At 29.5% G+C, this 15,592-nt stretch overlaps 1 protein-coding gene and 1 long non-coding RNA gene across 3 annotated transcripts; both read right to left on the minus strand.

Moving 5' to 3' along the window:
- Positions 1–497: 497 nt before the first annotated feature.
- LOC126750314 (uncharacterized) lies at positions 498–9,712 on the minus strand. 2 transcript variants are annotated; one of them, XR_007665682.1, is made up of 5 exons: positions 9,265–9,712; positions 6,807–6,982; positions 6,581–6,683; positions 4,951–5,078; positions 498–880 (listed from the first exon to the last, which is right to left on the minus strand). It is a non-coding gene; the product is annotated as an uncharacterized LOC126750314 (long non-coding RNA). The 2 variants fall into 2 exon arrangements; XR_007665683.1 differs by lacking the exon at positions 9,265–9,712 and having other exon boundaries at positions 6,807–7,104.
- Positions 9,713–11,955: 2,243 nt separating this feature from the next.
- On the minus strand, positions 11,956–14,793 carry LOC126750125 (uncharacterized). Its single transcript, XM_050459632.1, has 3 exons — positions 14,761–14,793; positions 13,597–14,085; positions 11,956–13,222 (listed from the first exon to the last, which is right to left on the minus strand). Exons 1-3 carry the CDS (start codon positions 14,791–14,793, stop codon positions 12,770–12,772), a joined length of 975 nt encoding a protein of 324 aa, XP_050315589.1. The 3' UTR covers positions 11,956–12,769.
- Positions 14,794–15,592: the final 799 nt, after the last annotated feature.

Consider the following 15,592-nt stretch of genomic DNA (forward strand, 5'->3'; position numbering starts at 1 on the left):
AGAAAGAGAAAGTTTTATTTATAAAATTCACCTCTATTTGTTACATAAACTAATGTTAACATTTGGATATCAATCACAATTAAAGATTTTTTTTGTTTAATATAAAAGATTACTACAATATGTTTTAAAATACATTCGAGTTCACCAAAACAGTAGCTAATATTTAACGTGCGACAAATAAAACAATTAATGTTTCCTATAAATTTTTACCTAAATATATCTAAGTTGTGTACAGTATTTCCAAATATATTTGAGGTACTGAAAATTCAGAGGCTTTGGAGTAAAATGCTTACACTGTCATGATAATTTCGACATAATGAAAATATATGGTTACAAAATTATAATTTTAACATAGAATGCACTGAATTTAGTTTCTTGATTATGTATTCATAAAAAATTCCATGTTATCAACTTTTAATTTTCATTGAAGTTGGATCTTATTGCCACATAAACATAAGATATTGGTTTTTACTAATTTTTTTTTTGTATGCATTATCTGAAGAGAAAACATGGAACACTTTCAAGTAATCCCTAAATGAAGGTATCGTTCAAATCATTTATAAATGTGATTTTTTTTAATTAAATGTATCATTTGCATGAGTTGCCAAGAGAAAAACTATAAAAATTAAAGAAACCCTATTTTCGGCGATTTTTTAGTATCCCATAAAAATATTCGTTTGTTAAGGAACATTTATTGTCAGATATAAAGAAAGCCTTTCTATAATTAAAATAATTGAATTTGTCCCTACGTAAAATCCACATTTTAACTGTCCCAATACAATTATAATTCCTTCTCTCTTGTAACGCAAATGTAGAAGTAACTTCTCTTCAATCATTTCCCGTTGTTGAGGTCTGGCCCATTTGCAGCGACATCATCATCCTAAAAATTAATGTGAATTTATCAAAAAATATTACTTGAAATAAATGCGTATCAAAGAAAAGTAAGATATTTTTAATTTTTAAAAAATTAGTATGAATCTGATTGGTAAAAATAGAATGCCACAATTATCATATAATATGGGCAATCATTCTTATACAGGGTGATTGATGGTTGATGGTACCTTAGACGTTTACGGAGAACGGAAAATATTTTTTTTTTGAAAATTTGGCAACATGGGTTTTAGCTGATGATCTAACGATTAAAAATTTTTAACTATTTTTAGCGATGCAGCGTTGGCGCTTATACCAAAAAGTAGTAGCAACTTGGGTATTTTAAATGGAATACCCTGTATATTTTTTATTTTCCGATCCGCTATCACTTTATGATTGGTTTTGTATAAGGTATTCCTATACCTATCTTTAGTGGTTTTCGAGAAATTAATTATTTTCTTTATTTTTTGACCAAAACATAGCTTCAAATAAATTTGTATTACTACGGCACTGGAACGCGCAGAACCTTGAAATTATAAACGTAATTTATGGTAGTATAAGTATATAAGTATTGTACATTATTTTTCACTATGAAAATTTGTTCTACGTTATACAGGGTTGCTCAAAATTAGTGATTTTACCGCTAGATACAAAAATGGTAAAAAGTGCATTTTTTTAAATGGAACACCCGTTATATTATAACATATTCTAAAAGGAAATTTAAATCCCTGTCTAAAGAGGTATTATGTTCGTATATCGAAGTAGTTCGGTTTCGGAAATAAAAGCAATTTTCTGTAAAAATCGAAATATTTTGACATATTTGCTTTAGTTGGCCATGAAAAGTCATGATGAAACAATGCTATGCTATTGATGTTTGACAGTGACATTTAGTTGATTAATAGTAAATACTCTTGGGTGTTTTTTTTTAATAGTGACCTAAAAATTCATTAAAATGGAAAGAAATAGTTATTCAAATGAAGTTTTGATGAATCTATTTATTATTCATGGACAATGTGACAAAATTGTAGCAAGAACATGCAGAAAGTTCAATGAAATGAATCCCAAATTTACAAAAAATGGATAAAAGAAAATTTGTGCGAATACAAAATAACTTTATACAATTTGGTTCACAACTTAAAAATGATACAAGTTTGCCCAAGCCTGTAACGTCTGATGAGGACAACATCGTGAAAACATTCACGATGTTGTCCTCATCAGCCTACTTTCACGCATATCCACAAGCTTCCATCCGGAGTGCAGCAGATGATTTAGGCCTTACTTATTATTCTGTGCAAAGAATTCTGAACGACAATAATATGCATCCCTTTAAATATTCAAAAGTTCATCAGCTGAAACCGGATGATTACCAACGTCGCATTCAATATTGTGAGATACTTCTGACACGCACTCAAGAGGATCCAAACTTTCTAAAAAAAATAATATGGACAGACGAAGCAAAGTTTTCTAGAGAAGGTATTTTTAATAGAAGAAATCAACATTTTTGAGCTAATCAAAATCCACACGCGGTTAAGGAAATGGGGTTTCAAGAAAAATTTAGTTTTAATGTTTTTTGTTTACTAAAAGACAATCAAATAGCTTTTTTTATTTACGACGGGTCATTAAACTCCCATAAATACATTCAGATTTTGCGCTCAGTAGTAGAAGATTTTCTGGAAAATTTAACGCATGAAGATTATCGCACTTGCTGGTTCCAATTGGATGGGGCACCTGCTCATTGCACTGAGGAGGTGACACGTGAGTTATTTGAGAAATTCGATGACCGCTGGTTTAGGCGTTTGGGACCATGGGACTGGCCTGCGAGATGACCTGATCTTACACCACTTGATTTTTACTTTTGGGGTAATTTGAAGCAAATGGTATACAAGACACCGGTAAACAGTAAACAGGAACTATGTCAACGAGTTATCAATTGCATTGGTCAACTAGATCCTTCTGAAATACAAGCAGCGACAACACATGCTGTACAACGCAGGATTTCGAATTGCTTAGAAGTCAATGGCAATCATTTTGAAAATTTATTGTAAATTACTTATAATCTTGTATCATTTTTAAGTTGTGAACCAAATTGTATAAAGTTATTTTGTATTCGCACAAATTTTCTTTCATCCATTTTTTGTAAATTCGGGTACATTTCTTTGAACTTTCTGCATGTTCTTGCTACAATTTTGTCACATTGTCCATGAATAATAAATAGATTCATCATAACTTCATTTGAATAACTATTTCTTTCCATTTTAATGAATTTTTAGGTCACTATTTTAAAAAAACACCCAAGCGTATTTACTATTAATCAACTAAATGTCAATGTCAAACATCAATAGCATAGCATTGTTTCATCATGACCTTTCATGGCCAACTAAAGCAAATATGTCAAAATATTCCGATTTTTACAGAAAATTGCTTTTATTTCCGAAACCGAACTACTTCGATACACGAACATAATACCTCTTTAGACAGGGATTTAAATTTTTCTTTTAGAATATGTTATAATATAACGGGTGTTCCATTTAAAAAAATGCACTTTTTACCATTTTTGTATCTAGCGGTAAAATCACTAATTTTGAGCAACCCTGTATAACGTAGAACAAATTTTCATAGTGAAAAATAATGTATAATACCTTGAAATTATAAATTACGTTTATAATTTCAAGGTTCTGCGGGTTCCAGTGCCGTAGTAATACAAATTTATTTGGATCTATGTTTTCGTCAAAAAATAAAGAAAATAATTAATTTCTCGAAAACCACTAAAGATCGGTATAGGAACACCTTATACAGAACCAATCATAAAGTGATAGCGGATCGGAAAATAAAAAAATATACAGGGTATTCCATTTAAAATAACAAAGTTGCTACTACTTTTTGGTATAAGCGGCAACGCTGCATCGCTAAAAATATTTTTAATCGTTAGATCATCAGCTAAAATCCATGTTGCCAAATTTTCAAAAAAAAATTATTTTCCGTTCTCCGTAAACGTCTAAGTTACCATCAACCATCAATCACCCTGTATAATATATAAATACTCGTGAAAGCTAACACTGTCATTTTTGGGGTGTTCTATAGAAGTGGGTTCTTGTTCTGCAGGGCGGTGCAGAAGCCTTGATTACATAAGATATTACGATATGTTACTTTCAGATATTTTATAACAGTAAGTAAGGTAAGTAAAATCCGTATTGTTGTGACGAATTCATGATGAGTTACTTATTATATTGGGTATTACGTCACTTATAGCAAAAATCAATTTAAATTTTTTTTTTTCTCTCACACGCTCAACAATTGAAAAGAAGAAAATAGACTTATTCACGTATTTAAAAGAAATATGAACTTAAATCTGTAACGATACCGTTCGATATACTTAATTTAATTTAAGTTCAATAAGTTTTAAATACAATAATTTACTTGAGGTATAATAGATTTTTTTATATACCTAGGAGCTGAGGTTCAATCTATTAATCTCTGAGCTCGTTTCTTCTTTTCAATATCCTACCTAACTTTGTTATGAATATTATAATTAAAAAACGATAAAAAACAACAAGAAGACCTACTTTTTTTAAAAATACCTAATTTGAACCAACGTTTCGGTAGTTATATCTAGTACCGTTATCAAGGTAATTAAAGTAAAATTAAATTAAATTAAAAATAAAATATACTTATCTTTCAAATTTTCAGTAATCCAGTCTCATCAAAATTTCTTCCTAATTCGAAAATACTTTATATACTTTTTTATATGATTTGACGGTTTATTAATAGTTTGACAAACTGAAAAAAAAAAAAATTCTAAATTGATTTTTGCTATAAGTGACGTAATACCCAATATAATAAGTAACTCAGTAAGTAAGGTAATTTTGATAAATTTTAATTACAAAATTATCTTACCGTTTACACCCCATTAAAATTTAATTTTTAAACGTGTATTTACTACTCCTTTCGTAAGGTTCATGACTTCTTTTTACCATAATCACATTTATGTACTTGTATTAATAAGACTATTGAAAGCATTTTCTTCGAATTAAAATAGTTAATAATATAAAAAAAGTTATATAATCACTATACCTAACTTACTAAAACGTTAATGTAGCTTACACAATATTGAAATTATTTGTATTTCTCGTAGACTTTGCTTAGAAGCATTAGTTGGGACTGGAGAGCCTCTAGTTTAAGATGCATGGTTGTTCTCCAATTTGAAGGGCCTGTAATAAGAATATTTGTGTGTTAATTTGAATAATTTCCTCTAAAGTAATGTATGTATATACAAAAGTGTAACGAGATAAATTTTCTCTCTATATTTGTGATAATACTAAGAAAAAGTCTCAAAAAACGTACTTTTTTTTAATTATATTTTTGACATGGGAACATAAATGATTCGTATTTTGGTATATTAAGAAGGTAATTAAAATACCAATTTTATATGTAACACGAAAACCTCTTTGTAATCTATATATTTAAAACACTAAGCCAAATTTTTCAGCAAGTTCGTGAGAGAGTTGTATTGCATCAATTTACACGATCTTTTTTTTTAAATAATCCTCTGGTTACCGAGACCTTTCAACACTATTTTTTTTTATTGTTTTATTGCGTATATTTTTTTATAAAAACAATATAGTTTTGCCGATAACATTTTCTGTGCAGTATGGCGAATGCGCTGGTACGTGGATCGACAAGACCGGGCGAGGCGACTCGAGGTGCGACATGCACATCTGACGTCACACGAACGATAGGTTATAATAATTATATTATATCAATCGCGCACCTTGACCTCAAGAAAAACGGCGTGGCAATTGTGGGTTGCATGTACTATTATTGGAGGCCTTCTTCGACTTTTCTTTTATTTTCACGCGAGCAACGCCGCGGGCATCCAGCTAGTGAAAATTAAAAGTATTAGTTTAGCAGAGCGCTTTCGCCATCCAGTCATCACCAAAGCTAACTGAAAATAGGGATGATGATCTTCGATTAGAAATTGAAAGTTATAAGATTTAAAAAGTTATTTGAGAGGACCAACAAACTTTCTAGAGAAAAAGAGTTTTATAGAATAATTACTTCACATCAACATATGGAAAATCACAACCGTTTAAAGACATACAATGATTAAAAATTAACAACCGGGCGAGACTTTCCACTCAAGTACAATAAAGAAAGTCATGGTAGAGTCTCATCACGAAAAACCGACTAACTTTGCAAAGAAAAAGTTAATTGATATTAGAAATTTATAGGCTGAAAAAGTTAAAATAATAAATGAGTTATAAATTATCATTTTTTGTGAGAGGGAATTAGATATTCTGTTGTTAATAAGTTAATGGTAAAGATTAACTATAATTAAAGTTTCAGTCTCCATACAGAACTTAATTAAATGAGTAACAAAAAGAATTATACTATAGATTACCCACAACTTGATAGAATGGGGAACAAAAAAAATGGTACCAATCTGAACGAGGAAAATTAACATAACACATATGGTATATAGAATTATAGACATATAGAATAAAAATAAACGTTCGACGCTCAGTAACCGAGAAACTATTAAGTGAAAAGTTTAAATGTATGTTATGTTAAACAAATTTGTGAATAGGAAATAAGGTCTATGCGCTTCTAATAGTGCATCGGTTGATGAAGCTGCGAAACGAAAATGTAACTTAAGTGTTCTATAAAAAATAATATTAAGACAATTTATTAAAAATTATTACAACAAACTTACCAAATATTGTGCAACAAAAAAAAAATATCTGCTTTGCTGACATCTTTGCACGTATCTATTCCTTAGTAAGGGATGTCATTTCTGTGTCTTGCATTTTAATGACCTGTAAAGAAATGTTTTTAATATACAAGATTTTCTTTAAAATAATATAAACAAATAAATAAAAGAAAAAATTTTGGATCATAAAATTCATTTAAAGAAATGTCAAGTAAATATAATTACTCACCAATAATTAAATCTCGAGCAATCCAAAACTCCAGGAAGATGTAATTTTTCCCTGAATCTGTAGTCTTCTGGTCAAAGTTTGGTGTATGGACTTGTCATTGTCAAGCCCTTTGAACGTGTTTCCTTTAAATTGAAATCTGGTTACTATCACCTGGTTGGCCGCGATTAAAATGGTGCCTATAAGAAAATATGATTAAAAAAAACATATTGGCATCTGATGAGCAACATATTGTTTCGTCCTCATTATGGACTCATCAGTATTGCATATCCAAAAAATAATTAATTTTTCGGAAGCAATAGACAATTGTTGCTGCGGGGTCAGCGAGCCAACATTTGCCAAAACATATTTTTATATGTGAAAATAAAAATATGTTTGATGGTCCAATTATATTATCTTTTTATAGATACATATTAGAATATATTATTATTATTACAAGTATTTATTTACCAAAAAGAGAATCATTAAATATCCTCATTAATATACATATCAATATGTTGTTCCTTTTCTAAAACCTGCCATAATATTACAAAGCTGGTCATGCTGGAAAAAAGTGCTTCTAAATAAATATGCACATAATTGATTTAATAGTTCGACACAATAAAATTGGCATGATTCAGTAAATTTAGTACTGTTTGCGCTTTTGGTACTTTCTTATGCTTTTTTCTAGCTATTTTAGTACCTATGTATCAGCGTTTATGTAGTACTCTAATTCTCTAAATGCAAATTATTGTAATCGTTTTGTTATTTGTTGACCATTATATGTATAATATTATTGTGGTTTTTTGGTAGTTACTTAAAAGGATTAAAGCATGTAACAGTAAAACATATGTTACAATTTTTTTATCAGGTATGTTTCTTTTCTTTTCCTTGCATCGTAGTTATTACAATTTATATCTTTGATAATATAACATTAAATATATTCCAAAGATGTAATTATTGATATTCAATAAACATTTTTATAAAGCCAAGTAAAAAACTTTTAGTTCCGTATAGAACTAGTAATGCTAAACAAAAATCTTTAATAAGGTTCACCAACCCAACGAAAAAATATTAGTATTTGTACCTGATTGGATTAATATTTTAGCACAATATTACTTGGGCATTTCTCAGCCGCTTGTAATGTTTTTGGGCTTTTTGGTACTTTAGCATTTTTAGCTGATTTAGTACTTTTATTTAAGCCTTTTATTTATATAAGTTGCTATTAATGTCAAGTAGTACTGTAACTAAAGCTATAAGACAATTATAGTTAATTATCAAGTTAAAAATACTTAGCCATGTACTTGAATACTATTACCATTTTAAGTATTTAAAAAGGATTAAAAAAATGTTTAATTATAAGAAGCAAGACTAATTTAACTTTATACATTTATGACACAATAATATTTAAAATTATAATAATATTGACGAACTAATAAAAAAAGTTGCCTTAAAGATACCTGATTGGATTAATGATTTAGCACAACACAACTTTAATTTTTTTTAGCTACTTGTAGTTTTATTGCGCTTTTTGGTACTTTAGCATTTTTAGTACTTTTATTTAAGCCTTTTTATTTACTTAAGTTACTATTCATATCAAGTGGTGCTGTAGCTAAAGCTATAAGACAATCATAGTGTATTATAGAAACAAATTATAATGATTTTAAAAATATTTGTTGGTCACAATATTAATTATCAATAATATTATCATTAATAACCTGTTATTTTTGTTGTTGGAAAATAAGTAAAACAATCTTAACAAATAGAAACATTTGGACATATTAATGCAATTTCTTTCATATTACAAATACCAAAATGGTTTATTATTTCTTGCAACATAATAAATGTGTTGTATTAAGACTTTACTTGAAATTACTGAAGTTTAAAAAATAAAAACTGAATTGAGATATCAATATTTTGCAATATATAAATATTAATTATATAATCAAAAAATATATGGACCAAAGAATTTATTTAATTTTTTATTTTTCTATACATTCTATGTAATAAATAAATTTAATATTTATTTTGCTCGTTTCCTTATATTATTTAGAAGTTTTACCAATAGCTTTCTTATTTTCTGCACATATAGTTATTATTTTTATTTAAACGTTTTTTATTTCAAAATAAAGCAATTTATTTCTAGAATATCTATCTGAAATTTCATATTTACAATATGTTTTATATTTTTTACTTTAAACAATAAATCAGTAATAATAAATATGACTTGATAAATACAGTATAGAAAAAATTCTATTCAAAGTATCTTATTATTTCATCATGAACATTGTCTATTAAAAATTATGAAATGCTTGCATATAATTTTGTTTAATTCTTTTATCTTTTAATGTAAAAGAAGCAAAAAATGAAAATATGTAAATTAAAAAAAATATAAGCATTTGTTAATTATCTTAGTTTGTAATTAATTCTAATATCATCAAATAGACATATTTTAATGTGTCATCAAAATTAGATACTTTACCTATATTATTATCATCACAGTTCCACCATTGATTATTAATGTTGACCACAGATGTATAATGGCCAGAAGTAATCTCTTGACCATGATGCTTGATAACACACTTCACGTTAAATCTGAAATTATCTAAAACTACATTTTGATTATTAAAATTTGAGAAGGTGGTATTTATTTTAACTGAACGACCATTTATAATCTGAGACCTTTGAAGTTGTAAAACTAAATATTTAGAAACAAAGGTAAGTTTGGAGAATGTTGTTAAATTATTACTACAATTTTGACATATTAATTCACTTTGTCTAGGGATAAACATCAATTCAAAATTTATATTATTTCCACAGTTTTCCGGAAAATATGCTATATATATTCTGACCATATCATTAGTTCCATATTCATTAATGTTGCAGTTTTCACAATGTTTTACATCCAGATGGACTCTAGCATTAATGTAGATTTGAACATCGTCTACGTCCAATTTTCTCAATAATTTTCTACAGAATTCTTCTGCGTCTTGTTGCTCTTGACGTAGGAATATGCCTCCTAGTAATTGTCGCACTGCCATTGCAGAATTTGTTCTCTTTAGCATAATGTCATGAATCCTAGAGTTAATGTTGGTGTTTCGCTTTGAAATTGAATCACGAATTTCTGGTAAACATAAAAGTGACTGTAAAACACTATTAGCATAACACGAAACATTATCTCTATTCATCAATGAAGGTGGTGTGCTATAAACATTAGGGATACTCTCATCATCAGAAGTTAAAATAATGTCATCATCATTATTAATACTTTCTTCATCTTCCTGTAAGGATGCTTGGGTTGCTAAATAATGATTATTATTATTAGTATTCTTAACATTAAAGTGTAATTTTTGAGATACATTTTTAGACTCATTAACAGTTTTTGGAAATGTTGGAATAAAATCTTTATCATAAATACTAACCACTATGGCTTTATGATGACTATAAACGGTATTATATATAAAATGTTGTAAATTTTTAAAGTTACTGAAAAGCCAATCAATTTGAGTATTAGATTTTGTAGTAGATTCATCTACACTAAGTTTAGATGTTAAACCTTTGAAATTCAAAGTCATTTTAAGGCCATTTTGTGTCTCATTTATTATGTCTTGATTAAAATCACCGATAATTAATATGCGTCCTTGCTGAGCAAAAATAATGTCACTTAAACAACGTTGGGCTTGTAAAATTGTTAATTTTGGAGGATTGTATACTACCATAACAAAAATATCATTTAAAAGAAATGTTACAGCTTGAAAAACTATTCCTGAGAAATTTTTAGTGTACTTAGTTATAGAACTTAATTTTGCAGTTAAATTTTTTCTTATAACAAATTATTCCAAAAGGTTTGCTTACATTTTCATTACTGAATAAATTTGCAAAACATTCAAAACCATTTATTTCTGTATTAGTAGTACTGTTTTTGTGTAACTAAGTCTCAACAAAAAATAACCAATGTGCATCTTTAAGGATCGGATTGTTTTTTATAAATTTGAGATTTTTTGATAAGCTTTGTCATTTTGATAAGCAATGACGTTTTTAACATGAACATCTTTGACAAATTGGTTCTCATACCTGGATATTAGGAGCTTATTAGTCTGCAAATTTTTGAGTTCCTTGAAAGCAACATCTTTGTCGGTTGGTGGTCTTGGAGCCTTGAATTGTCCAATGATGTACAATCCACTAAGTTTGGTAACTCGGCTGCAGGCAACATACACACTGCTTCTGGACATTTGGACAGTCTGGACTTCTGGACACCTTGACTCTTATGGATGGTGATTTCCTCACTGATGAGAAGTGGACATTTCTGGACGTGGTTTCGACAATCTATACCAGTCTTTGTATCGAAAAATTCTATCAGACCAAGACTAAACCGTCCTTGGTATCTATGTTGAGAGAGATCATATATTTTGCATTTAATTGTAGAGTTACAGTCAACATCAAGCCAAAACTCTCAGATTTTTTTAAACCTTTCACATATTCCAAAAATAATGTTTTTAGTTTTTCAGAGCAACTACTTTTAACTACATCTTTGGCTTCACTCACCGACCGCTCTGTGTTATACGTAGACAATTTTTCGTTATTGTATGCATCCACATCACTATTGTAACTGAATAAATGGATGGTATCTTCTGGGATTTGGAAGTCAGTAGGAACCTCTCTCGATTTAATTAACTTCACATCGTCGTCAGTTATCACACCACAGGCCATATTATTTAAGGCTATGGCAAATGATTTGTCTCGGTTAATTCAAAGTACTTAAAAAGGTCCCATAAATAAGTGCCACAGATTTCCTTGTAGGGATTTCTCTTTGATGGCAAAAATAAAAAGGAATCTCCCACTGGTGGTAGTTGACGACTGTCGCCACACATCATAATAGGGATGTTTCCAAAAACTGCATCAGATTTGAAGATTTGCTGCAATCTACTGTTTACATATTCAAACATTTTTGCACCAACCATGGAATATTCGTCAATTATAATTAGTTTAAGGTCACATAAGGCAGAATAGATTGTGTTGACTGTTTCATGGCTTAAGGGAATCAAGTCATCATCATATTGATTAACTGGTAAGGACAGAGCAGAATATAGAGCTATTCCTCCAATGTTAAATGGTGCTTTGCCTGTCGGTGCAGCCAGTAAAACTTTGAGGCTTTCAGGATTATTTCCAGGAATTGAATTGTAATGTCTTAATAATGTTTGAGTTATGGCTGTTATTAGGTGACTTTTTCCTGTACCAGCTGGTCCACTAAGTACGCAATAAAATGGTTGTTTTTCAAGTAACTGGTCTTGTACAATATTTAGGAACTCATATTGTTTCTGGTTTAATTTGCTTATGTTCCTCATACTCTGAGTCTGGAATTTGATGAGGGGTGGGAAATGACATATGTTTCACAGGTGCTTCATTTTGGTTTCCATCAATGCCATCGAATGGATTATAATCGGGATTATCTATCGCATATGCCATGTATTCACTGTCGATATTGCCCTCAAAGCCATTATTAATGAGGTCATCTGTTCTATCTTGGGTACATTGCAATGCCTCATCTAATATTTTCTCATCTAAAACATTAAATTTCCGTCTATTTTTAACTATTTCAGCATATCGGTCAACATATTTTATTTGCTGATCAACATTTTCAACTTCATCTACTTCTTTTCTCCAAGGAACATATACCATGATCTGTTCTCTGTAATAGTTTATAGGGTCCTGTTGTAGTCCATAACGTCGATAGGATATGATTTTAGGATGACTTCTTTTAACTAAGATTCCGCTCCTATCTTTCAATGGAAATATGGTTGCTTTTTTTAATTCTTCTTCTTTCTTGGAGAATTGATAATAGGCGGCCAATTCTGCCAAGCAAATATTTTCAAGTTCGTTTGGTCTCTGTTCATAGTGTTCAATCAAACCATCCCAATAGATTTTAGTGTCATCATCGGGCATTTCTTTTAGTTCTGCTAAGGATTTTAATAGCTTTGTTCTTTCCTTTATTGGGTTAGTAGGAATGTAAATATATCCACAATAGTAAGTATATCTGACACACCTCTTTGAGATTTATTTATATAATTGACTATATAGCTACAACAACCATAAGGTTCAAAGACTAGCTGGATATCCATATTACTTCTCATCATACTGAACATTTCTGCGTTGAAGTTGTTGATGAAACAATCCTTGGGCTTTCTCTTTAGGAACATTGTTGTCTTAAATATGTTGTATTGAATTATTGTTAGATATTCTTCTTTTGACATACTGAGATCTGCTAAAAATCCTTTGAAGGACACATCAGGTTTACTTTGTAATTTTGTTTTTATCAGCAACAATTTCTCGGACATGGTTTTTCTTAACTCCTTATTGGTATCTACTTTCCTGTCTAGTTTAATAGGCGTCAATATGGTGGTTTCATCCATTGGAAGATAGGGGATACCATATCTGCAGACCTGAAATAAAATTAACTATTTATTATTCTGCTTATATTGTATTCTTGAAGACATCTTAGGTGTATGAAAAGCCATCCAAGTATTTTAATAATTAAATTAATTAGAATGTAATATGTATAAAATAAAATGATTAGCATTACTTTATTTTGAAGTAACTGGAGTCTTTGAATATCAGCCTTTTTACATGAGATTAATAATGACAAACAGTAATTCAAATGTGAATATATAATAGTACTATATACAACAGAACCAATGAAAAGGCAAAGATTTACTGCTATTATTCTCAAAATACCTATTTTTTTTTTACTTTTAACTCACATGAACTATGCACATCTATTAAAATATTATTAATTTATTAAAATATATTTACTAACCTCATATCCCTTTATATCTTTCTTGCAAGACTTTGAATGATGATGAGTGTTGAATTGGATTATTTCACTGACACTCTCTAGATCTCCCTGGCAAGTTATGAACTTGTCAGCAAACTGGCAGCATTCTTTGAAACTTTTAGCGGTTTCATCAAATTTCGGGGCATTTGCTAACCACAGTAAACCATGGATATGGGGTGAGCCACAATGTTGAAATTCTACTCGATAGTAAAAATGCACTATTGGGTGTTGCTTAAATGGTCCACTATCACTCTTTATGTGTTTAAATAACAACTTAAATCTATGTTCAAAATATCGAGCACACGTTATAGGGTCGGTCCTGATTAAACGGGTCTTTTTCAAATAAGAGAGGGTATTAGCTTCTTCAAGTGAAATTTCTTTACCATCAATAACCTTGGCTAATATTACAATTAATTCAGGCCATGTTGTTTCAGCTGCGGAAATGGTTATGAATAATGTTGGAATTCCAAACTGTCAAATCATACACATTAGTTTTGTTTTCTCTTGCTTCCAGTATGCGGGAGAACCTTTTATTTTATTAAGAAAATGATAGCCATCATCATTTTTCTCAAGACGCTTGGCTCTGAGAGTTCTGGCAGACTGCTTTTTTACACGCATCTGAAACAAAAGAAAAGAATTAGCATATGCTTTTTAAGGAGCTAAATAAAAGTAAGCCTAAAGACAAACAATTACCATTTATCTTTTTATTTAAGTTATATTAAAAATATTTAAAAAATGTGTTAAAAACTAAATATAATTGAAAACTACAGAAGTGCATGCCTTCAATCAGCTATTCCTAAGTTATGTGATTATTTGGTTGCAAAACAGTTACATATGTTGGCTCTGCAAAGGTTTTTTATCCGATTCTCAGCATGGTTTTTGCCATAGAACATCCACTGCAACAAATTTGTTATCTTATCAATCTGATCTCTTACTCCTAATGGAAGAACATAAGGTAGAAGTCATTTATACTGACTTTTCTAAAGCATTTGATCAGGTTGATCATGAAGTTTTGTTTGAGAAGTTGTTGTCTGTAGGTTTATACTCAATTGGTTATTTGCTTTGAAAGTACATTATATTCTTATGTATAGGCAGCTGCCTCTCTGACCTAATTATAGCCGCCAGTGTTCCTCAAGATAGACATACATCTCCTTTACTCTTCAACGTTTTTGTCAACATTTTGACTTGCTTCAAAAACTCCAAATGTTTGTCTTTTGCAGGTGACCTAAAATTTTAAGGAGTGTGGCAGTGTTAATGATCAGAAGCTTTTGAGGGATAACTTGGATAGCCTTTCCACTTGGTACAGCATAAATAGATTTGGTCTAAATATCAATAAATGTTGTTATATCAGCTTCACTTGCAAATTGAATTGAATTGATACCAACTATAAACTAAATAAGAAAGAAATAAATTGTTCTGTATTATGTAAAAGAAAATCATGTGTACACCTAAATTACAAATTCATAGAAGAACCAATACATATTTTTAAACTATAAAATAAAAAAAACACATTATCGAAAAATAACAAAAGGCTAAAAAAAATAAGTTTAACTGCTCCCAAAAACAGAAGTTAAAGGAATTAAATGAACCAAAATATGAAAATGATGTTAGAAAAGGTCAAAAAGTATCATTAAAGAATGTATCAAGGCTATAATATGTTTTAGTTGATAAAAGTAATTTTAACTTACTTTTCAAGTTTTTAATATGTAGTTTTTTTGTCTAATAGATAGAACGATTGAAAAAATTTTAAAGTTTAAATAATTTAAAAAGTTTTTCAAATTTAAAAGGTATATGAGTGAGTTTCTGATAAGGGAAGATGTAGGGATTATGGTAGGGGAAAATCATCTACCTGACAAGTCATATGACCAGTGTTAGAGCCGTTAGAGGAAGGTTTAAAGAGGAAGAATTATGAATAAGAGTAGCTGGTTCCAAGATAAAAAGAGAAAATAGAATTAAGATTTTTTGAGATATGAAGAGG

The sequence above is a fragment of the Anthonomus grandis genome, chromosome 2, assembly GCF_022605725.1.
Source record: "Anthonomus grandis grandis chromosome 2, icAntGran1.3, whole genome shotgun sequence".
Lineage (NCBI taxonomy): Eukaryota > Metazoa > Arthropoda > Insecta > Coleoptera > Curculionidae > Anthonomus > Anthonomus grandis.